This window comes from Micromys minutus (assembly GCF_963924665.1).
Source record: "Micromys minutus genome assembly, chromosome: 23".
Lineage (NCBI taxonomy): Eukaryota > Metazoa > Chordata > Mammalia > Rodentia > Muridae > Micromys > Micromys minutus.
Genome location: NC_137958.1, coordinates 40,901,969 through 40,927,727, shown reverse-complemented (window position 1 = coordinate 40,927,727; position 25,759 = coordinate 40,901,969). Strand labels below are relative to the sequence as shown.

The 25,759-nt window shown below is 35.2% G+C and overlaps 1 protein-coding gene across 1 annotated transcript in view; it reads left to right on the top strand.

Annotated features, from left to right (window-relative positions):
• Window positions 1–2,638: 2,638 nt before the first annotated feature.
• The window catches only part of TFEC (transcription factor EC), a gene marked incomplete at both ends in the record, with an annotated part of 128,504 nt that continues 105,383 nt past the window's right edge, over window positions 2,639–25,759 (top strand). Inside the window, one exon of the mRNA XM_080936516.1 lies at window positions 2,639–2,746. Coding sequence (XP_080792642.1) covers window positions 2,639–2,746 — 108 coding nt within the window. The remainder of the gene's footprint in view (window positions 2,747–25,759) is intronic.

Here is a 25,759-nt window from a genome sequence, read left to right as displayed (position 1 = left end):
GTTTTTATGGCCAGATATTAGAGTACATTTTGAAAAGGTCAGACTCTGAAAGGGATATTAAGTAACCAACTCTGTATTATAGTTTCTGTAAATCTTGGATGCCATTTTAATGATATCTTTGCAAGTAGGTATTACACCTGTTAATTAGAGTTGAAAAAATAACCAGCATCTTCATTATTTGTACCTATAAGTAGCAATTCACCTGCTGAATATCCCAGGCACATATTTTTAAAACACAATGTACTACATGAAATCAGTGATCCTACATTTAATTACCTTCTGATGGGAGTTAGCAATTTAACTTCAATTTATAGAGTAAAGGTTAGGTATGGGGAACTCATTCTCCTAGGCTTGGGTTATTATAATAATGAACACTAAATTGACCACTGAATAAAAAAAATAATAGTTGAGGAAATCTATCCACAAGGTGGGTAATTTGTAAGGCTACTACATCCCAAAGAAAATGTACTCTTATTTTAAACTTTTAAATACATTTGTTATTACGTGGTAGTGGTAGTGCTTACAGGAAACTAAATCCCGAATTCTAGTCTAGAGCTAGGCATAATGAGAAAAAAGTAATCACATTAACAGCAGTTGGTCTTATCCATATGGCTTCAAACCAGTTCTGGTACTTATAAAGTCATTCATGTCCCTCACTGCTGGGGGCAAGTTCTCTGTAGTGTTTATGGTCCCATACTCAGGAATCAAGATTATTTATGTCCACTCTCTCCCCTTAAATTACTTTCAACTACTCCACAAATTATTCTGTAGCTGTCCAACCTCTGTGTGCTTTCTGTTTTGCTTCCACGCATGCGTTCAATGTTTTCTGGTAGCTTTTGGTTTTGCAAACCTACCCAAATGGCTTTTAAAATAAACTTGGTCAAATTTGAGTAACCTGGGGACAAATGGAAAATAAAATAACCAAGTGTTCTGTAAATCACTCTCTTTGGATGGGAACACAAGTAAATACAAAAACGTTTGTTGATATCGATGGTGTGGGTCAGGTTATACCTTTGCAACCTTTAGCGTTCACATTTCATATAAGAAATAGCCATCAATACATATTCTTACACTAACAAATATTTCCTTCCCCCAACAGAGCATTGAGAGACTATTTTAGTTTAAAAATAATGTTGACATTTTTTTCCTATGAAGATGAGAAATTATCTTAGGAATAACAATTATAAGTAAAACGTTCTGGGTATAAGGTTAGGAAGAGAAAATGCTCTCAATAAGAAAATGGCTAAAAGCGACCGGTTAAGCAAAGAAAGGAAAAGAAATGCCGACCCTCTAGAATCAATTGACGGAGCCGATCACACACGGAGTTTGTGATTAGGTAAATAAACACTGCAGGACTGGAGGGCCAATCACACACGGAGTTTGTGATTAGGTAAATAAACACTGCAGGACTGGAGGTTCCAAGCCCTGCATTTTCTTGTACTTTTGTTTGCAGTCTCTCTGCTTGTATACTGTATCTTTTAAACCCTTGTGCCTTCTTTTTCTCATGTGCTCCCTGGGAGGCCTTGCTCAAGGGTGGGGTACATTGGAAAGATTGAAGGGGAGAAATGAAAAAATACGATTTTTCTTTAGTTTTAAAAAAACTTTTAAGAAGATAAAATAGTGCAGAAGTATTGAGGCTAACATTAAAATGCTACTACTGGAGACAAAAAAGAAAAAAAAAATACAACCCTTTATCATGAACTAGTCCTCATAGATTTTTGGCTTCGAGTTTTTTGTTTTGTTTTTCCCCAAAGAATACATATTTTTATAGATTACACCACAGATTTCATGTGCTATCTTACTGTGGTTTCATGGATGTTGTGTCTTGATTCTTACAAGAAAAATTTCCCTTGAGGACAAAGGTACTGTGTCCATGAAAACTTCAAAACACCGTATCATGAGTTCGTGCAGTAGGTACCTACTAAACTTAAACAGGTTGAATACACATGCTGACTATGCAGAAGATGCAATTTCTTTTACCTTTAAGAGGATGGACTAATTGATTATTTCTTAGACCATTTTGAATGACCACAAGGGCACTTTCTGGGGCTCCTGTTAACGATAGTGCATTTTGTTGTCAAGCCTGTGAAAAATGGGGCTTTTGTTTGTTTTCGTTTTACTTAGGTTTGTTTTCTCTTCTCGGTGATCAATATACTTTGAGATAGTGTTCAAAGCCTAATTTGGCTTGTGCTCGATACTCAACTTCTACAGGGGTGAACTGAATTTTCTACAGTTCATAAAATGTAAAGGGAAAGGGAAATGACCTTTTTGAAAATCTGCCTTGTAAACTTGGCGGGATTGTCCAACTCACCAAAGCTAATTACTTTTACTAACACGGTAAGATTCTTACTCAGCCTTGCTTTGACTCTAAGTCATTTGGAAGAATGATGATAGAGGACATAATGAGTTAATTTTAATTCATATATATATATATACACACACACACACACACACACACATATATATATATATACATACATATATACACACATACATACAGATCAATTCCTCTTTTTAAACTTTGAGTAAACTTAATCTTACTAAGAAAAATACTTTACTTTAAAAGAAAATTACTAAGATACCTGAATGTGCTTGCCTTGCCTGAAGAAATATATTTATTTTAGAGTGAATAGGAATCATGAAAGACATGGTTGCCAAGATTTTTGTCTATTTAAGTCTCCAGTTCCTAAGCAATGGTTTAATCTTATTAAAGGCAATTGAGACGATCATCTACGGGCTTTGTCAGGTAAAGTTCATGCTCTAACGAGTATTAAAAGAATATAAATCTACCAATACATCTACTTCCAGTCATTTATTCTTTGCACTTGGACCTTAAGGCATTATGCGAGGATGGCCTTCCGAGTTCACAGGGCAATTTACTGGGGAAATTGGCATAAAAGTTGGCCTCTGGAAGGAAAATTGGTATGATTTTTGAAATGAATTATGTGTTTGCAAGTTAAAATCCTTCTTTATGGGTGACAGTAGCTTTACTATTCAATCACAAATCTGGTATGTTTGTATTCAGTTGCCACATTGCAAAGTGAGAATCACTATAAAAGTTTGCTCTGGGTTAAGACTGGCATCAAGGCATCAGTATAGGAGTTATTTGCTTTAGAGATTCAGTTTGGTCATAATTTATTAATTTTTGGTTTAATTGGATAGCTAAGGGGGATGAGGAATTAATATATATAATATCTCTCATCTCTCTATATATTATATGGAACTATATATATATATATATATATATATATATATATATATATATATATATATATATATATATATATACATTATATATATATAATGACACTTTTGGTGTAGCTATTTTTAAATAGCATTTTCATTAAATATTTATCTATACACTTAAATAAAAATAAAGTTATATGGAAAATTTTTAGACAACAGACAGATTTTTTTATTGCAAATTGTATTAATACATTTGATTAATATTTTTTAAATAAACATTCATGTTGGAGATGTTTAGTGAGAGTACAGTTTACACAGTTTCTTTTATCCATTGGGAAGCCAAATGTCTTGTTTATATAGGATTTGAAGATGTGTTTTATTACCCCCATTATACTTTTTAATGTGATACATTTCTGAAGTAGGGTTCCAATGATGTCATCACTCCTCTAAAACCTCCCATTGCCTGCTCTTTAAAGCAACTGTTCTCTTTTCTTTTGAATTTAGGACAGTAACTAATCTGTTCCTTGACAATGTTTTGTTACCACCCCTACATCCCCTCCTTAGTTTAAAAAATTATTTTATTTTATTTCTTTATCACTTCTATTTTTTTTAAAATCATCTAGCTGTTGCCCCCTCTTGGTCTCCTCTCTCACAGTTTCTCATCCCTTTCCCTTCTCCCCTGAATCCAAGTGGATGCCCCCCCCCCAGGCCTTCCTACTCCCGGGCTCTCAAGTCTCTCCAGGATTAGGTCTGTCTTCTCCCACAGAGACCAGACAGGCAGTCCTTTGCTGTCTACATGTTGGGGGACCCCAGACCAGCTCATGTATGCTGTTTGGTTGGTGACTCAGTGTCTGAGAGATCTAAGGGGTCTGGGTTAGTTGAGATTTCTGGTCTTTTTAGTGGGCTACCCTTCCCCTCAGCTTCTTCTGGCCCTTTTAAAAGGAGTCCCCAACTTCAATCCAGTGGTAACATGTAAGCATACACATCTATCTCAGTCAGCTGCTTGTTGAGCCTCTCAGAGAATGGCCATACTAGGTTCCTGTCTGTAAGCATACCATGGCATCAGTAATAGTGTCAGGCCTTCTAGACTTCCTTTTGGATAGATCACAATTTGGACAGGTTACTAAACTGCTTTTTTTTTCTCAGTCTCTTCTCCATTTTTTATTCCTGCAGTTCTTTTAGACAGGAACAATTCTTAAACCATGAGATGTCAACCCTCTACAGAAATGGTGAATGGGCTGAGAAAGAAAATAGAGAAAGAACACCATTTACAATGGTCACAGATACTATGAACTATCTTGGGTTAACTGTAACCAAAAAAGTGAAAGATTTTTTGACAAGACTTCACGTCTTTTATAAAAGAAGCTGAAGACCTCAGAAAATGGAGAGATCTCCCATGGTCATGGACTGATAGGATTAGCATAGTAAAAATGGCCATCTTACCAAAAGCAATCTACAGAGTCAATGCAATCCCCATCCAAATTCCAACACAATTATTTATAGACATAGAAAGAAAGATTCTCACTTTCACATTGAAAAACAAAAAAAACCATGGGAGTGAAAACAGTTGTAAACAGTAAAAGGGCTTCTAGGGGAACCACCATCTCTCAATCTGAACTACAGAGCAATAGTGATAAAAACTGCACGGTACTGGTATTGATACAGACAGGTCGATCAATGGTATGGAATTGAAGACCCAGAAATAAACCCATACATGTATGGACACTTGATCTTTGATGAAAAAACCAAAAATATACAATGGAAAAGAGAAAACATCTTCAGTAAGTAGTGCTGGTCTAACTGGCAGTCTGTATACAGAAAAATGAAAATAGACCCATATTTGTCACATTGCACAAAGCTCAAGTCTAAGTAGATCAAGGACCTTAACATAAAACCAGATACACTGAATCTAGTAGAAGAGCAAGTGGGAAAGAACCTTGAACTCATTGGTGTGGGGGTGAGGTAAGAAATTTCCTAAACAGAATCCCTTTACCCCCCACTTTTTTAATATCTCATTTTCAATAGGAGATACATAGTATCAACTCATCAAGTATGTTCAGGTTTCTTTGGATATAAATTGTTTCTAGTGTCTATAGATGTACACAAGGACTCCTCAAAGCAATGGTGATGTATCTGTGAGCTGAAAAAATAATCCAGTGGATTAAGAGTTGTTTTAATATCTGTACAGTAGAGATTTTACAGGAGTATTCCTTAGTTTCCATAATTGTCTGCTACATAACTTAAGACCTGGATCTAGGTTGAACCTAACTAGTGAATTTCTTTCTCTATCTTATTTTGCCTGTTCAACACACATCTCTATGGGAGTATGTGTATAATATATAATTCTCATGTATTATATATAACATATTTTCACATATATTCATATATGTTTATGCATATTATGAATGAAAGCAAGAAATTCAGGTTATTCTTATTTTGTTTTATCGTTTGATCTTCAAGAGTTCTACAAATACCTACTTGATTTCATCTCAGTTTTGAATAAATATGACAGTGATTAAGAGACAGTTCTATTGCAACGTGGGGAATGGAGACAGAGTTCCAAGAGAACAGTGACTGCATTCCCCCAAAAAGTTATACGAAGGTTGTATTCTGGTCAATGTGAAACAGAAAATAATAGTGCAAAGGGAAGAAAAATACTTCAGGCATAAAGAATACTAAACATCACAGTTCTGAGATGAAAAATGAGGACTTGACAAAAAATTCACATAAAAAAATGTGAAATAGACAGTTATACACTTCTCTTAGAGACAAACTTCAGGGAATTACAATAATGTTTTTTTAAAAAGGGTATGCTATTGTTTTGTATTTAGAATAAATCTACTCCATGTTATTTCAGAAGAATGACTAAGAGAGATGAACATATTAGAGGAAGTATGAGAGGTAGTTTTAAATTAGTTCTTCTTTAAGATTTCAGAATTTAAAAAGTAGGCCCCTAACTAGACAAACCCAATAGCAGAAATGAGTATGACATCTCTGCTACTGAAGATATTATATTACCAGTCAGAATGTTTTCCTTCTCTTTTCCACTGGAAAGAAATCTCAGTTGTTCCAGAGGTAACCTTTCACCTTGGATGCCCTTGAAGCCGTTCCTGTCCTGGCATAGAAGATGAAAAAAATTAACTAACATGAGCTACACTTTATCTACTGTGTGCAGACTATGTAGACAGGACTGCTAAAGTTTACCGTTAAGCCTGACTGTAACCTCAAATCTCCCTCCGCTAGTTTTGCCGCTATCGGTAATACACAATTAATTAACTTCAGGAAGGACTTAATTTAGCTCATAGATCTCTGAATTTCTTGCCTATGGTCACTTAATCTAATGGCTGTGAAGCTTTCATCATGTTTCAATAATTTGGCCAAAACAACCCAGAAAGGGAAGTGGAAAAGGGGGCCTCAGTTCAAAACTTTCCTCCATCACATTAGCCTATGCACATGTCTGTAGAGTACTTTCTTCTATAGTGTTGGTGTGGGGGAGCCCAGTCTATCTAAGTGGTCTTAGATTAGATAAGAAAAGTATCATAATGTGGCTGGAAATAAACCAGTAAACCCTGTTCCTCTGTGGTCTCTGCTTAAATTCCTGCCTTCAGGTTCCTGTCTGCTATTCTTGTCTTAGCTTCTTTTCCTCAATGATACATTTAAGCTTTAAGATGAAACAATCCTTTTCTCCCTAAAGCTAGTTTGGGCCAGTGTTTATCAAAGCAAAACAGAACTGGGAAAGGATATTGCCTCATCTCTATATTTTTAATCTTAGATCTTCATCTATAGATCTAAGAGGGAATGTTGAAGGAATAGCCTTGTGAGATTTGTGAGAGCAGATATATAAGCAGAAATCTCTTAGTTACACGATTTCCATTCTGGTTTTGAAATAGCTTCTTGACAGATTATTTATAGTAGAAGTGGGGTTAAAATCACGGTCTAGCAGAGCTTTCCAGTCTTGTTTTTGTTGAGCTCCATGCAATATCCTTACAGTATCCCCAGAATCCATCCAAACTCTCAACAGATATTCACATCATCCCTTTGCATTTGTCAATTGGGGTAAAATGATGCATTTGAGTCCAGCAGTTCAGAATATATCTGGATGGAGATTATAAAGAAAGTCTATCCGAGACATTGCAGACAAGAACTCTTAGTCATTTAAAGTTGAGCTTTCTCAAATTTCCTGGTCTGAGATGGAGTGCCACTATTTTATGGAAATGTCCATTGTGTGACTAACCAGAAATAGAAGAATATGAATATTTAGTGTGACAAACTGTTCATGGGAAGAGGCAGTGGGAGGAAATGGATTCTGAGAAGCTGAACATCAGTCTAGAACCCCCCTCTTTGTTTTATGTGCTTCTATGTCTCCAGTTAGGGAAGGAAGGGAAATCGTTAGAGTAAAAATACCTTTAAAAACTATAATTTACCTTTGACTTTCATTTGGAAAAGTAGCTTAATATCTTAATAAATCATGTTTGAAAGAAGTTAATTTTAAAAGAGAATAATTGTCATTCTAAAAATGAGAACTAGGCAAGCCACAGGCTCTGAAAGATGGATTTTTGCAGTGGTTACATAAGAGTCAATTAATTCAGGGAACTATTTTTGCCATCCTAATGCTAAGAGCATCTTATGAAAGAGAAGTTAAAGGGATATATTTAATAACTTTGGAATCACAGCTGGTTATTTTATCATAGTGGGTTAGCTTTATCAAAAGGTCAATCTGAAAAGTTGTCATCAGTAATACTGTGAGTGAACTAACCAAATACATGCACGTGGTTTCGTCAAAAGGTGAAACCTATGTAACTTTCAGCGAATGATTGGTCTGATCTATGTGGATGTAGTAATTTCATTTTCTCTTCACCCTAGACTTATTTCATCCATGTGACATTTAGTGAAATCTACAAACAAACTTTTAAATAATCTCATTTAACAGTTTTAGACTTGGGCTTTTAAGTATATTTCCACTTGGCCTTGACATTATTACTACCTGGAGTCTGTTCTTCTAGAACAGAGGCTCAGTGGAGGATGGTGATTTGGTCATCTGTTTAGTGGAAATTAGCAAATGCAATCACTTGGTCAAAAAACACTTTTGTAAACTCAAATTTTAAGAAAAGTTTTATGGGTTGTGCAAAGAGCTCTCTCCATCAGAAGGGGGAGAATGGTACAATTTATGGGATTTCTATTTAAAAACCGATTCTGTGCTTCATTTCTTTCTTGCTCTCAAAACTCAAATGTATTCTTCTCAGCTATTCGAAAATCAATCACACTACAGCCATTGTTCCTTAAATAAAATATAATTCCTTTTCCTAGTCTAAAACACCCTACATGATTTTGGTTTCTATCTGTCTTCTTAATCTAGTCCCAAGTCACTCTTTCCTTTTCCTCTGGGTACAGACCTGCTCCAGCTCAGCCCTGCAAGCCTAGCACTCTGACTTCTAATAAGTCTTCGCCTAGCTGCTCATGCTACCCTACTCTGTGCATGGCTGCTTCCCTTTTGTCCTCGAAGATGGTAGTCAGATTTCTCTTTTTGCCAGCTTAGGCTCTCAGCCTATTTATTTATCTTCAGTGATTATTTGGTGATCCTCTGATTAGGCTGAACTTGACTAGCCAAGTCTCTCTATATAGTACTAGCTTGAGGTGTAGAATCTGGTCAGCAATTACTAATTGATGCAATGGGTGAAATGATCAGAATGATTAATGCTCTCAACAAACTGCCTTATGAAAATTCACTAGCAGCTTGGTGGAATTAGAACATAGACAGCAGAGTTTTGAACATTTTGAAGACTATAAAGAAATATACGCCATGGTATGAAACATTCCCAGGAAACTTGTACAAATATTTTTAAACTTTCATGTGAAAATTTTTTATAAACACAAAGCTATGCTTTACAATTGATTCCTTTAAATAAGCAAATAATTTGAGGGTTGGCAAGTACAGTATGAAAACCTGAGCATTATGCCACATAAAGAATATTCTCTATTTGGAGCTTGGCTGGCAAATGTAGAAAAGGAATTTTGTTAGCCTGGAGAGTGAATTTGTGTAGGAGGGAGGTACAAATATTTTAATATTCTTAAAAATACCAAGTTATCACAGTGTTTTTATTTATTATGACAAAATGCTTGTGACATGGGATTAGAGCAGATTTCTTGTTAACATTTGAGTTAGCAAAGATTGTGTCCCAAGACAAGTCCAAAGCAAATCTTAACTTGGTCTGGTTTATTCTCTAGGCAACCCAGAGTAAATATTTTAGGCAAAGCTTGAGAAGATGCTGGAAGGCCAGGCAAGCATCTCAAGAATTAGGTAATTGGTACAATGCAAGGTGGCTGGGCACAGTTGGGGAAAGTGTCAGAGATGGAGAATCCCTACCAAGAAGGGGGGTTTGTGCAATTAGCTCTCTGAACTTTAACCCTTCTAGAATAATTAATGAGTAACAGGGGGATCAAGACAAAGCCACAAAGTGATATGGTGGATGTTGGCAAGCAATACATCAAAGAACACTCGTAATTGGCCCTGTGGCTTTCATTCTTTGCCCTATTTCTTTCAATTCATTGACTCAAAATAATGGGTTCAGGTTCATTATCAACAGGTTTTTAGCTGTAAGGGCTCAACATTACAGCAAAGCTTGGATGGTGGCTGTGTTAAGGCTAAGTACAGAGCTGCGGCTGATAACCAATTTGAAGAAGGAAAATCGTAGTCCTTCTAAATGAATCAACAGCTGTTGCAGGCGTATTTGCCATCTTGAAGACTTCACATTCTCCAACACTACAATGCTGGAATATGGTTGGTGTGAGCAGGTATGTATGTTTCCAATCTAGTGATACATGACTCTTCCTGAGTGTCTTTGTCCAGTTACATTAAATGAACCTGAGTTACTGACACACCATAAGCAAAAAACATCAAGTGTTTGGTAGTTTCAAGGACAGAGCTTTATTTTCTTTTTATGTTTTTGAATAAATATGGTTTGTAGACATTTTGATCCACTTTAATTACCCATTTTTTTGTGATTATAATAAGAGACCAGTGGGAAGTTTCTTCAGAAATTTCTAAAGCAAGTCTTCTGGATTCTAATTAAGATAAATTTATTTTCTGTATAGTTAATGTTTCAGTGACAACGTATATTGTGCAAAAGGCAATTTATTTCAATGTTTTATACTTTAGTATTTAATGTGTCAGTTAGGAAAGACAATATCAATTTTAAATATAAGTGGCAAAAGAATATGTCTAGAAGTCACCTATTTTAGAAATTAACATTTTAGTCACTAAAATTTATTTTTGTACAATTATCTATATTTTTAATTTTAGAAACTGTTATGGAATTTCAATGATCAGTTTAAAATAATTAATGTAAATTTTTATCATTTAAAACTTTTAAATATTTTTATAATATAAAATAGCACCATTTTCTAAATATATACATATATAAACACTTTATTAAATACTTCTATCTTTTTGGTTATTATATTATCTCTAAAAATTATATACCAGTGAATATAATTGTTATTGATATTTTATTTAAAATTTGTAGAAGCTGGGAGATAGATTTGAGTAAAATACCAAAAAAGAGACTGAGTTACAAATTTAGCTGTGTAATTTCTGGTAAATAGAGCATCTATACATATCGCAGATGATGCTATAGATTAGATATGGGAACAGACTCATGTGGGAGGAAAGAGTTGAATATTTATATAATAACGAAATCTGTATTCATTGCAAAGAATATATCTGCTAAGCCTTTGATATTTGCTAACCAATATTTCATGGCACCATTGTAGTTCTTAGACACACATTGTTAGAAAATAACTGATTGATACTTGGTAAGCGCTGTGAGTTAAAAGCTTAGACTTCACATTTTGCAATGCACAGTTTACCATGGCCTTATTTATTTATTTTTTTTTCGTGGTAGGTGAGAATCTGAATTCGCTTTTAAATGAAGAAGTTGTATCTTAGGCTTATGTATGGTTTGGGGTCAGATTGAAAAGCACCTCTCATGTCTGCTACAGGTTTGTTTCCAAGGCTTAATTCTCGAGCTTTGGGAAGGATTATGAAGATGATTTAGGAAGACAGTTGTGTAGAGTGTCTGCAGCTGGAGTGAAAGGATTATCACATAGTGACAACAGCAAGAACCACATGAAAGTCACCACTTGTTTTCCTTTCAACACTGAACCAACTTTAACTGAGTTTTGAGTCCTTTGTGTCTGTCCCTTTAACTTCTTAATTGGCCACCCTCATGTTTAGAAAAAAATAGATTCACGCCTTCAGATCTATTTCGCTTTTAAGAGTTTCATAATTGTAGTTTCTATGTTCAGACCTGTTATCTATGTGGGATCATTTTGTACAGTGTGTGGGGATCGAGGTCACCTTTCTGCATGGGACCAGTCATTTGTTTTTGTCTCATTTGTTGAAGATGTTCTTTCCTCTCATTTTGCTGTCTGAACATTCTTGTTGGAATTGTAAAGGGAAGGTTTATTTCTGGACTTTCAAGTCTACTGAACTGGTTCACATTTTTCTTGACCATGTCCACCTAATTTTGATTATCATACATTTATTGGAATCATTTTCTTTCACTTTGCTATTTGAGAATTTTGTGCATGCATATGTTGTATTTTTATCAAATCTGCTTCCCCCGAATCCTTCTCCTCCAACTTTCCCCGTATGTTCCCCAGCTTTATCTATCTCTAATTTATGTGCTCTTTTTTTTTTTTTTTGTAAAACTACTGTGTATGCACAGTGCTGTGTGTATGTGGATGGGTACAGGAGCATGGATAGCCTCACAGAGTATATACTTCCCGGAAGAATGGTCACACTCTGAGCAGCCATCAGTTGCCAATACCTCTTTAGCCATGGATTGTCCTTTATGACTCTCTCCCACACTTATACTGGAATTTTCTCTGACCTAATCTTGTACATATCTTATGCATGAATACACAGCCCCTGTCACTTAGTGTTTGCAAAGGTAGAGTTATGTCTAAGGTAAGCATGGTGTACTGGTTGGTTTTGTGTCAACTTGACACAAGCTGGAGTTAATTACAGAGAGTAGAGCCTCAGTTGGGGAAATGTCTCCATGAAATACAGCTGTAAGACGTTTTCTCAACTAGTGATCAAGGGGAAAGGGCCCAGTCCATTGTGGGTGGTGCCATCCCCGGGCTGGTAGACCTGGGTTCTATAAGAAAGCAAGCTGAGCAAGCCAGGGGAAGCAAGCCAGTAAGCGACATCCCTCCATGGCCTCTGCATCAGCTCCTGTTTCCTGACCTGCTTGAGTTCCAGTCCTGACTTCCTCTGGTGATGAACAGCAGTGTGGAAGTGTAAGCTGAATAAACCCTTTCCTCCCCAACTTGCTTCTTGGTCATGATATTTTGTGCAGGAATAGAAACTCTGACTAAGACACATGGTTTGCTGATGATATCCTCTATAATTTCTCCCATCTTCTGTGATAATCCTGATATTGGGAGAAGCCTTGGGAGGAGGGGTGATACACACACACACACACACACATACACTCACAAACCAAAATACTCCATAGTCTCTTATTCTCCATATATTGATTAATTGTGGGCCTCAGTATTAGTCACTATTTACTATAAATAGATGCTTTTCTGATGGCAATTAAGAGATGCAGCAACATGTGAGCACAAGGAAAAGACTTTAAGAAGCAATTTATTATTATATTTATTTACCAGATTAATATCTCCAGGGTTTCCCCTAGGGCATATGATACAGCCAGATGTGGAATTTGGGTCTAGTTAATGGTACCAAGAACACAGTCCTCATGTGTAATAAGCTTTTAATAGAAACTGAATGTATTTGAACAAAATCAAAAGTTCTTGGTTAGTCCCATTATATTCACACCACCAATTGTTGATATTCAGATACAGATGTTACTATATCTCACAGGGTTCATAGATGGGTGAGACTGTTCATTCTGTTTCTTCTCTGAAAGTATCTATGGCATCTACAGCATTCTGAAAGCTCGCTAGTGATGGAGCTTCCAAGTTGGAAGGAGCTGATTTCTCCATGTCTGTGAGTCAACTTCAGCAATATAGCCTTACCATCAAGTTTAGGAAAATAACCAATGAATTTACAACAGCCTATAAGGTTTGGGAGCATTTATGGGACCCTCATGGCTAGTAACTCAAAAAATAATATTAATTCTAGAAAATTTGAAATCAAACTAAAATATGCCACCAGTTTATTAAATATGGATCAAGGAATTATTTTGCATTCTTTATATTTTATGTGTTTAGAATCAGTATGTCAGTTTCTGGAGAAAAATATGCCACAATTTTAGTTGTTATTGTATTAAATATACAGAAAAACTTGTGAGAATCAGTATAAAAACAGAAAGCTTAACATAAAGCTATGTATCCATCCATCTACTTTTAAATTTTCTTAATCAATTTTTATATTTTTAGTATGCATTTGTAAAGCACATGTAAAATGCCATGCTCTAAAAAAAGTTAATCTATACCTAGCATTGGGTTTTTTTATTTGATTGTTGGTGGTGTCTTAGAAAGAGCCATTGGCCCCATTCCACTATAGGCTAATTACATTAAACACACACACACACACACACACACACACACACACACACACAGACACATACACAGACACATACACACACAATATATGTATATGTACACATATATGTTGTATATATGTATCCTGGATAGGAAGCTTTTACAACAGTAGGTTTTCATGCGGCTCTCCCTATTTTAGCATCTCCCTTCTCCCCATTTTCTTACTGGTATTCTATTCCCCTCTCTTGAAATGCACCCATTGGCCCTTTACTAATCTCTCAGCTTGCACACCCTAATCTAGTCAGTTGTCATTTTGTCTTTACTGTTGTGTCATGGTTTTGTGTTTCATTTTCTAACCTAGTTTCTGTTTTCATGATTTCTTGGCTTCTCTGGAATCATTGGTTTTCTGGGATAATTTTGCCATGTTATATAAAATAATGAGTTGAAACATTAATGAAGATTTTATCGAACCCATAGATCAACTGATGGAGTATTGTAATCTCAACAGAATAGTATCTTCCTATATGAACTATTTTCACTATTTAGACCTTTTAGAGTTTTAAGACACACTTTTTGAACTCTTTTACCCTAGATATATTATTTTATATTTTGTAAAGTTTTTTCTTACAAAAACTTGGATTGCTTGTCTATAAAAATACTGCCTTGTTTATTGACCTGTTCCAACTTGTTTATTATTTTCTCTAAGAGTGTCCAGTGCATTCCTTAGAATATTTTTGGTGCTAAATCATGCTAGCGGCAAAACCGAGATTGTTCATTTTCTTCTTTTTAAAATAAAATTCATGCACTTAAAAATTATTATCTAATTGGTCTAGATTGACAGTCTCAAAAAACATTGAATGAATGCGGCAAGAATGAACATTCAGGTCTTCTTCCTGGTCTGGGGGAGCAAACGTGTAGTCCTCCATCACTGCGTGTAACATTAGCTGTTTTTCATAATTAACCTGACCAGATCTTCCGGTAGGTAGGGCTGCAGGAGAGCTGGTCCCACTGAAGCAGGAGCTTAGGTAGCCTCATGCTTATATAGAAAAGAAGCAGAGCGCAGGGATCTCAGAGTGGTGAGAGATGACATGTAGAATGGAGTGTGGGAGGGGGCACAACAGTGCTCTTCTATGTTAGAGGTAACTGGGCAGAGGCAGTTTTAAGCAGGTCTTGCAGATTTGTGTTAGATTCCTGTGATGTGCTCTTCTCTCTCTTTCTCTCCTCCATATATATATATATATATATATATATATATATATATATATACACACACACATATATATATATATATATATATATATGTATATGTAGTTTGTAAAAGATGAAATTCAAATAATTTCGAACAGTCCCTAGATAAATCAATACAATGTTGTTCAATTGTTATTTTGACAGGGTTGTATCTATACCTGTGTTTTTGACAATGTATTTGTAAGAAAGCTGAGTCTAAATCCGAGTATGTAATCTGTATTCTAATATGCCCAGTCTTTCGTGCCAACTATATCATTTTTGTAAGATTTAAAGATATTCCCATTCTTAAACCAGTAGGTAGTTGTGAGGTAAGTTGTCATATCTTTTCAGTGAAGGCAAAGTAGCTTCTACTCTTTGAAACTGAATATATCCTCTTTCATCACAGACATGTCTGGTAGCAACAATGCATATTTCCTACTTCAAGCTATACATCTTTGTGGTGCCTGCACCACGAACAGCTACTCCAAGTCAGGTGAAGGCCTGGTAGGGTTTGAAAGAAAGACACAACTCAATTAATCTTTTAAACCTATGATAATTTTTTGGAATGGCAGCCTAAGTAGTAAACCAGGCTGTAATGCTCTCCTAGGTTCCACAGCCTCTTCAACCCTTTGCAAAGCTGCAACAATCTCTACCTGCTTGGTGTTTTCTCCTAATTACAAATATGTGAGTTAAAATCCTGAGCCAATGATCAAGCTGCAAACTACAGCCAATGGAAGACCCGCAGTTTTACCATAATTTTAAAATTTCTTTTGTAACATTAGAGCATAACCACAATTTTAGAAAAGCAAAACCAATTTTTTAACAGTACAAATGATCTATTCTTTATAAAATCAATACCAAGTTTACTACTTACATGCCGAAAAGTTTGGCTGCAAGTTCTTATATATGAATGCATGATGAATCAGCTTTTAATACCTCATCATTTTAAATCATATCTTTTAAGCCTTTTTTAAGAACAAGAATTACATAAGATATTATCCCAAGTTTGAGGTCTCCATAGAAAACTGTTTCCTAATATATAGAAAACACGTGGCTCATGCCACATGTTGTTTAGGATAACTCCGACCAAGTTACTATTTTAAACAAACCTTTGTTACCAATGTTACAATTTTTTAATCACACCCAATTGCTTATAAGCCAATAATCTACAACTAAGACATTCAGAACATATTTATACCTGTCAAAACCAGACAAAACTAAACATGAAGTGACCACACATCTTATATATTTAAACCAGATAAAATTCTCACTTTTTCTAGCTGAAATTTCAAGAAATGAGCACTTTGTCACCTGCTGAGCTCAATAAACACAGTCAGAGATTTTTTTTTTCTAGGAAAAACAGCTATCAGCTCTAAACTGAGACATTGCCTGCACCTTTGCAAGTGGCCTGTGCAGACATTCAGCTCCCAGCAGGTCTCCAGCTGAGCTGACTTTGGGTGCAGGGCTCTAAAAGCCTGCTTTTTATTTTTACCTTTATCATTACCCTTTTAGACACAAGTTAAAACTAAATCAAGAGGTGAGCAACCAACAGAAACATTTTAACCATTTTTCTTTTGAACATGAAACAGGAGCAACTCTCAAGCAAGGAAAACACTGACACAAATTGACACACGTGGACAGGTTGTTGCCAAGGAACAAACAACACACAAGAGAGAAGAGAACTAGATTTTTCAAAGGGACCCTGATATCCTTTCTAAGGAACCCAGAACCAGAACTAGACATTTCTCCAGTGGATCCAGAGAGTCAGGACATCTGACCTCCTGCTCCCCCTAGAATAATCTGGAACAGTTCACAGTTCACGTTCTTTTTCCTTCTCTTTCACCATACCATCCCAAACAAGGGAGAGGACTACTCTTCTAAGACCCATTTCTCTCTCTGTTCTCCAATTAAACTGCTTCTAATCTGTTTACAAAGACTAAAAACACCTATGAGAAATATCTTCATTACTCTAAATCTTTAGCATAGCACACACACAAAAAAATTTACCATTACCTCTTTTATGCCTTTTGCTTAGGCACAAACCACTAGTTGATCCACCAACTGTGGATCCCATTTCCAATCTACCCCAATCTCCTAACTTGTTGGCCAGCTTCTTCTGTGGGGCGAACCCTTCAGGACATTTCTTCTTTCCCAGATCTCTGTGAGGACCTCCATATTCCAACTCCAAGTCCAGCCAAGACTGACTCCAGTCTTCCAGTATATACACTTAGAGGTAATTATAAAGAAGGTATGCAAATTCCCTAGCTGCTGGTTGGAGGAGTCACCCCCTAGGATGAAGTCTGAGGTAACCTGAGGTAGCTGAAAACAAGAAGAGAACCAGGTGTGGAGTAGACTTGTGACTGGGCCAAGTAGCATTACAAAGGAGGGCGTGTGGCTTTCCCAAAGTCAAGGCGTACAAGTGGACAGTTCAGGTAATCCTTAGCAGATGGAGGTTGGCTATAATTTTCCAACACATCTTTTCACAAAATTATGCCATATACAGAATACCTGGAAATGAATTTCTGTTTTGTTATTTACGTTTGGGAAGATGTAAGTGCATTCTCGTAGATAGTAAGGCATTGTGGGGAGGGTTAATGCTTAGATTTAGAAAGATATTAGCCCTCAAAAGAGACTTATTTAGAGTAAGATTTGTGCTGTATGTGGTAAATTCTGAGTTTCTTGAACTATATGCTTTACATAAGCTTAGCTATGGTTATATGGCTAAAGAAGTGACTTTAGATCAAGAGAACCATGCATTTTGAAGAAAAAAAAATAGGAATAGCTCTCAGATCCTGTATTCTTAAAATAATAAACCATCTCTTTAAAAATATCTTTGTTTATATAGAATATTAAAATGTCAGTCAGGATAAATATTCGGTACTGCTCTGTACCTGAGCTGCCCTTTAAACATCTAATACCTTGATCCATATTCAATTTTTTTTAACTTCAGTCTGCCTGCTGTGATGAAAGAGTCATCTCATCTTGTATTAATTTCATTTGATATATAGAATATCATTATATGGTAGCTGTTGGGGTAAGCTTGAATTCAGAGAATCTCTAAATTCTAAGTCACTCTTAAAACTTCCTTTGCATCAGAGAATTAAAAAAAAAATTATTTAGGGATCTACTTTCTGTTGAATACCGATGCAAAAACTGTTACCTATCTGATTAAAAATTATTATTATTATCATAAATGCTTCATTTAAAAGTCCCTTTTTACATAAATATCAAATAAAGTAGATTGAAATGTTAGGTGAATATATTTTGCCACTGAAACTTTGTTTTTTTTCTATTTAATTATTTTGCAAAGAGGAAACAAATTGTTCAATGCCTATAATTTGATTTTAGGAAAATGTTGTTTGTTATCTGAATGATGACAAATAACTGTGTGAGCATTTCTTTGAAGTTCATGGTCTTCTTTTCTACCCTAATTTGGCTTCTTATGAGATTGTTTTCAGACACATTTAGAAGAGATTGTTTTTCATACTTTCCTGATAAAAGTGTAATATCAAGTAACATTGCTAAATTTCTTATATTTAGATATTTGCTCTGTCTTGGCCACTGAAGAAACTTACTGATTTAAAACTGTATTTTGACACCAAAACTTAAGCCTAGTCTAGTATTTTATTTTGTACTTTTTTTAAAAAGAGTTTTCCTGGATGAAGGAGCCTCCGTTGAGGCTTCGCCTCTGTCAGATGGGTCTGTGAACAAGATTACGGACCATTTTCTTGACTAGCTGTAGATGTAAGAGGACCCAGCTTATCGAACATGTAATCCTGGGTTGTATAAAAAGAAAGCAAGCTGAGCAAGCTATATAAAGAAAGACAAGAAACATAATCCCTCCATGACTCTCACTTCAGTTCTGATCCCAGATTCCAGGTGTCCACTTGAATCTTTCTCTGTGTTCTCTGGATGATGGATTGTGATAGTGATATATAAGTCAAAGAAATCCTTTTCTCCCCAAGTTGGTTTTGCCAAAGTGTTTATTACAATAATAGAAAACAAACTAGGACATTCTCTCACTATTCTGCTTTTTTTTCATTTATATTACCTCTTTCCTATTATACTGCATCCATTTATATCTCTTTTCTATCTTATCTCTCCACTAATGTTTCCTTTCTGGTTCCTTGGATTCTGAGTACACCCAGTCAAACAGAAATCTAGAGATTCTCGGTTATAATCTGCATAAGAGTAAGAACCTACAATGTTTGCTTTTCTGGGTCTGTGAATTGCACTCAGTCTAATGTCCAGGATTCTGTGAATAGAGCAGCTATCAACAAAGATGGGGTTGTGCTGCTGCATTAGGAAATAGTGTTTGTGAATGTGCCTGAGTGGTAGGGTTGGGTCACATGGTAGGTCTGATTCTAGTTTTCTTAAGTAACTGCTTCACTGTTTTTCACTATGGTTACACATGTTTGCCCTTGCACCAGCATTGGGTAAGTTATCCCCTCCCCTGCATTTTCAAGTTTGTACTTCCATCTGCGTTGGGGGAGGCACCCCGTTCCATGCATCCTCAGCAGCAATTGTGCTTTGTTTTCTTAATGTTAGTCATTTTGTCTAAGATAAGAGAAACGTCTAAATAGTTTTAATTTGCATATTCTTGTTGCCTTTAAGGATGGTACACACTTTAAAAAAAGGTTTCTAACTATCTGTGAGATAGTTCTTCTTCTGAGAACTCTCTTTAGTTAAGTTCCACAGCCTGCCTATTAGTTAGGGTAGCTGGTTTGTGGTGCCATTTACTGAGTTTTTTGTATATAATAGACATGGATCCTTTAAAAAGATGTATAAATGCACAGCTGGCAATTTTTCTCATTTTGTAGGGTGCTTTATCAATTGATCAGCACAATCCTTTGCAGCATAGATCATTATGATTTTATGAAGTCTCTGCTGTCTATTGTTGGTTCTATTTTTTAGGTGACTAGGGTCCTGTTTAGAAAGTTCTTTCCTCTGCCTATATTCTGAGCTCTATATCATATTACCTAATATAGTTTATAGTTAAGTGGTATATTATTTATTCTACAAGTTTCAGGATAGACTCCAAGATCTTTGATCTACTTGGAATTGGTTTGTGTCCAGGATGGGACAGATCAGGTTTCATTCTTGTACATGTAGATAGCAAGTATCTCAAAATCTTTTGCTGATGATACTGAATTTTCTTTTATGTGGATTTTTGGCATATGTGTCAAAAATCAGACAGCTATGGGTTTGAACTTATTTGACTTTTTGGTTTTTCTGGGTCCAAAGAAGTAAGGAGTAGACATATTTGAAATTTTTTACAAGTAAGATATTGAGTTGACTAAGTTTTATTGAGAATAAGATTGGATTTATTGTGACATTTTAAATATTTGCATACTTATTTATATATAAATATTTATGTATTTATATTACTTTACTTTATATATTTTATTTTTATATTTTATGTACTTATATATAAATAATTGTGGCTATAGATTTGTGTTATTTTTAATTTTTAGAAATAAGTTAATCCCAGTATATAAATCAGTGTGCCTCAACCTGTGTGGGTAACAATTGACTCTTTCATAGGGTTGTTGTCTGCAATCATCTGAAAACAGACATTTACAGTATGCTATATAACAATAGCCATCTACATAATTTTGCTGTTGGGGGTCACTCCAACATGAGAACCTATATTAAAGTGTTGCAGCATTAGTAAGGTTAAGAACAGCTAATATAAATGCATGTTTGCATATAGTAAGTATAAAAGAATCGTCATTAATCACTAGATGCAAAAAAGTTTAAATATCTTAACTCTATAAAAGATAGGCTAGGCACTGAGGTGGAGAGGGTGGTTGGGAGAGGAGCACCTTCATGGAAACAAGTGGAGGGGGAGGAAGAGGAAAACATTTGGAATGTAAATACAGAGAATATCCAATAAAATAATTAAAGTTAAAGTTATGCTAGACCAGCATTTTGTGTTGAATTTCTAAAATTCTTTTAAAATATAATTAGTAGAAAGGTGGATTAATAATGGTTGGCAAAAAAAAGAATTTAAATAGTGTTTGTATGGCTCTAGGCAAGAACTCAGATATCTAACAGCTAAGACAGGGATGGTGAAAATGGTAAAACAGAAAGTTTTCCTTTAAGTTAACAGATTTTCCAGTGTAAGATTAACCTCGGGGTGAAGGTGAGTAAATGTTAAATCATAGCAACCTATTCTTATAGTTTACATTATGGCAGAAGAGTTTTTCAGTTTCCACTTAATGGTGTTCTATCAAGCCAGAGGTAAGGTTCTCTGAGCATTTCACAAGATGGGATCTTTAACCTTCCCATGTCTTCATCATCAACCTGATAAACAATATGCATCAAGTGCATGTACTGCTTGAGTTCTTCTTTTAGTAGTGAATTAGAAAGGCAGTTGTGCGTGTTGTTTTCACACTGCAGCATTGTGGATATTGCTGGTCCTTTCTCAGCTTCCTAGTGTCTTCTTTATCTTCAGCTATTCTCTTAATTCATCATCCTGTTCATGGATTTCTGCCTTTTAATCAAAATTTCCAAAGGATTTGTCATCGATGTGATTAGTTTTCCTCCCACAGGAGAATCAATTTGAGCATTGTTGCATTCTGTGGATGTACGTGCACGAGTGTGCACGTGCACACTAGGGTACATGTGCTCAGTGCTAGAAGTTTGGTATTGAAGCCAGAGAAATGCAGATGCCGAGCAGACACTAAGACTGAACTACAACCTCAACTGCCTGTATGTGAGCACTCAGGACACTAGTGAAAAATTCAAAGTATGGTACATCTAGACCTTAAATCATTAATAATTCAAGAGCTAAGAATGCAGCCTTGTGGCAATCCTTGGTATTTAAAAATCATTATGTTTAATCTTTACACACCAAGAAAAATTTTGATGATTTCCATGTTACATTTTGTTTTATATGTAATTTATGCTTGTTGTAACTAGTAAGATTTCAATGCATACTATCAAACCTTAAAAAAATCAAGTACTGACAAAAATGTATTCATATAGTTTTGTGCAAAAATGCTTTAAAAATCTGTGCATTTATCTTTTTTAAAAATAAAGTTGTTTAACTAAAAGAAAAAAAAACAAAGTGTGAAAACTTTAAAACATAACCATCAAATAGCAGACCTTAGGAATTATATTCATGTATTTTTCTGTGTTAAAGTTGAACTTGCTCCTTATATTCATGATTTACATTCATTTGTATTTTTTTCTCTGTGTTGAGATTTAAGATACTTTGTTCTTGTGAAATATAAATGTTTGTATGACAGTAAATCCACCTTTTACAATAAAGAAGTGGCTGTACTAGATGAGATGGTGTAAAGGTAGGGTGGCAGGCTCACAGGAGAGCCAAATCTGCTAGATTGCCAGCAGTTTCCTTTTCAGTTTGTGCTGTGTCTTCTTTAAAGTTCATTATTTATAATTAAGACTTGTGAGGATAAGGCATTTTGATAGTGTTGTTAAAATAATCATTCAAATTTTATTTTGCAGACAATCTACTTATATGTAATTGAACTTTCTTCCTTCTTATGCTCTTAAAAAATTCCAGTTAATTAATTAAAATACCACTAAAATTACATTGCACATATAATTTAAGTACTAGAACTCTTTAGAATCAAGAATATGACTTGCTTTTTAGATAGACAGACAGACACAGACTGCTCTGTTTTTTTTTTTAACCTTTCCACACATTTGAATACCTATACTATACACATATAATTTGCTTTCATCTTACTTCAGGCTTTTAAAGCTAGTTTCTCTGAACACTTATTTTATGTTGCACTTAATGTGCAAATTAATCAAACTATATAGTAACAGAATTATTAACACTGACATAATTTGTCTAGATGCAGTGAGATCAGGGCAAGACTTAAGGCAAAAGAACAATTTTCCATTTACTCAATAAAAGGGAATCAAGTTTTTCTCACTCTCCCTATCCATCTTCAAAGCACAGAAAAAAGTTGCTCCAGTCTTGTTTGAAATTCTTATTTCATTTTGTGACAATTCATAAAATTAGGCATTCATTTGAGATATAGATACTAACCTCCTTCAAAGCAAACAAGAAAAAAGACCCCATGGTGCATACCTGAATTAATACATTCTTTTTTAAATCCCTTTGGTGGGTTTCACAGGTAGAAGAGGACATTTGGAAGGAAAATAGTGAGAAAATGGGGTCAAGATCACGAGTGAAGGATCTATACGGTTACATGTGGCATCTTTAGCTAGAAATGAGATTGCCATGTTTTCCTCTCCGCGGTTCATTAGGGCAGCAAATGTGTCACCGAGCAAATTGCAAGCTGAATGCTGTGTCCTCAGCAGCATTTACATTATCAGTCAAGGACGAGCAAAGGAAGACTTAGTCACAGACAAGGTCCATCTTTACTAAAGTAGATTAGGTGAAAGTGAGTTTGGTAATAAGTGCATTTACTACCTAGTAGATCTCAAAGTAATTGATAACTTGACAAATGGATGCCTACTTACAGAGAGCAGAAGTTAGTATTAGAAGCAATTTGACAGGGCAAGGCACAGCTGATCAACCCATATGGTGGAATATCACCCCGTACACATGATCTCAGCAACACAAAGTAAAACAGGCTGAATAAAAACCCTCGTAGTCATGGATATCTAGAAATTTTGGTGGAGTAACTGTAGATTGTTTTATGTTTATCTTCTTGTATTTATCATCTTTTATTTGGTACACCAGTGTTAAGAAGGTGGTAGTTCACCGAGGTGGGCACCATTGTGCTATGCAGAACTAAGAAACAGCAGGCTTTGAAGATCTCAGAACATTACTTGACATCACCCACCAATTTCTTCCTGCTTTAGACATGGGGACATCCAGGGAAATTTGGTCACCTCTAATGAGCTGAAAAAAGTAGGCAAAACTTGTGGGAAACGAGAGAATCCCGATCAACTTAAACTGTGAAAGACAAGTTCTTCCACCCTTGCCCCAACTCTGATAGCTTCTTGCTTCTGGCCTGCCAGGTTGCCTCTGTACATTTTTTTCTATTTGTGTCTTGTAAGATTACACAGGAATGAAAATCTAAGGGATCATAGTAAACAGAAAAGCATTTAAATATTTATTGGAATTCATTTTCAAACTTAAACATTCTTACTTATTATTAGTATCTGTGTATGTATAATGTGTGGATGAATGTAGGGTTGCAGGTTCTGAGCATGCATGTGGAGGGTAGAGGGTAACTTGTAGGACTCGGTTCTCTACTGTTACCCTAGGTAGCAGACATTCACTCTTGTCTTTAGGTTTGTATAGCAAATGATTTTACCTGCTCAACTATCTTTCTGGATGCAGTTTTTCCCACTCATAAAAATTTTATCTGGTAACATATTCATATTTCCTCTTTAAGTACAAATAATTTTTAGATGAGAAGCTGAGTAGATTTTAAATATTTCACTTGGAATTACTACTTCACCAAGATTGACTTACATAATTGTGCACACACACACACACAGGCACACATGTGCACATGCACACACACACATACACAGTCTGTGTTTAAACTGTCCCTAGAAAAATAACTTACACTTCTTGTAATTGCCCTATTCTCTCAAAACTACCAGGGAACCTGTTCCATCACTGAGGTGGCTGTGTTCACATAGATATAATCCTTGTTCTACATTGAGGTCTAGAGTTAAAAAAAAAATAAAGTTGTGGGTACATCAAAAACTTGCACAAAACAATTACAATTTGGTTAAATTGTTTCATCCGAACTAGTTTATGCTTCTCCTGTGAAGTTCAAATCTCTAAAGTATTTTACACTTCCCCCAGGCTTATTACAACTCAGAGAAAGAAAAATTTATTCCCTGATGTCCTGTGACATTTAAAAATTAGAAGAAATATTGCTCTCTAGATTTACCTCCTGTGTGTGTATGCATATTCCCTGGCAATTCTGAAAACACAATATCCCCTGTTTCATGTCCACTAACCCATAATTGTAATTACAAAAAATCTTATTTTCTAACATATTAAATGTTGATTAGTCTCTCAGCGATAGGTTGACATTAACCTAGATTAAAAAAAAACATTTAAATTATATTGATTTCCAATGAGAAATCTAACTATCATAGGTACTATCCAGGGAACACACATCTGATCTTTACAGATCAGCTTTGTGATGGGCCTAGGATGAGAGCAAAGCATCCCTGGTTAAGTGCTTCTAAAGGTCTACATACTCCTGACTTCAAGAAGGCAGACTGCCCAGAACCAGAGGATTATACAAATAGGAGGTTAGGCTTTGGCCATCAGGGGAACAGACAAGATCAACAGAATTTACATTTCACTGTTTTGTGTCCATGTAGGCACTTCCTATTTTATTTCGTTTCTGTTGGGTAAGCTATCAGTCTCATTAAGGCTACCTTTCATTTTTATATGAAATTATCTTACTTATTTTAGTATATCTTCTAATTTAAATAGTGTTATATCACTTTCTTTTCTTCCTCTTCTCCCACCAGTTCCTCTGACTTACCATTCTTCTAACCCTTTTACAATCTCCTCCCACTCTGCCTCTTTTTCTTTCATTATTACTAATATATCTATATATAATATCTATATATAATATATTATTATATATGTATTATACAATTATTATATATTATATAATATATATTATATGTATTACATTACTCATTTATACACAATAAATGTGTATAGAAAAACCACTAATCTACCTCCCCCAGTTCTCTCCCTTCCTTGTTCTTTCTTCCTCAGAGCAATTTTATTCATGTAACTTCAGCTGATTCATTTGTTTAAAAATAAAGTCTCTTGATAACATGGACAACTTTTTTTTTTGTTAGTCTTAGGTATTAGTAGTTAATTCCCAAACGTAAAAAATTG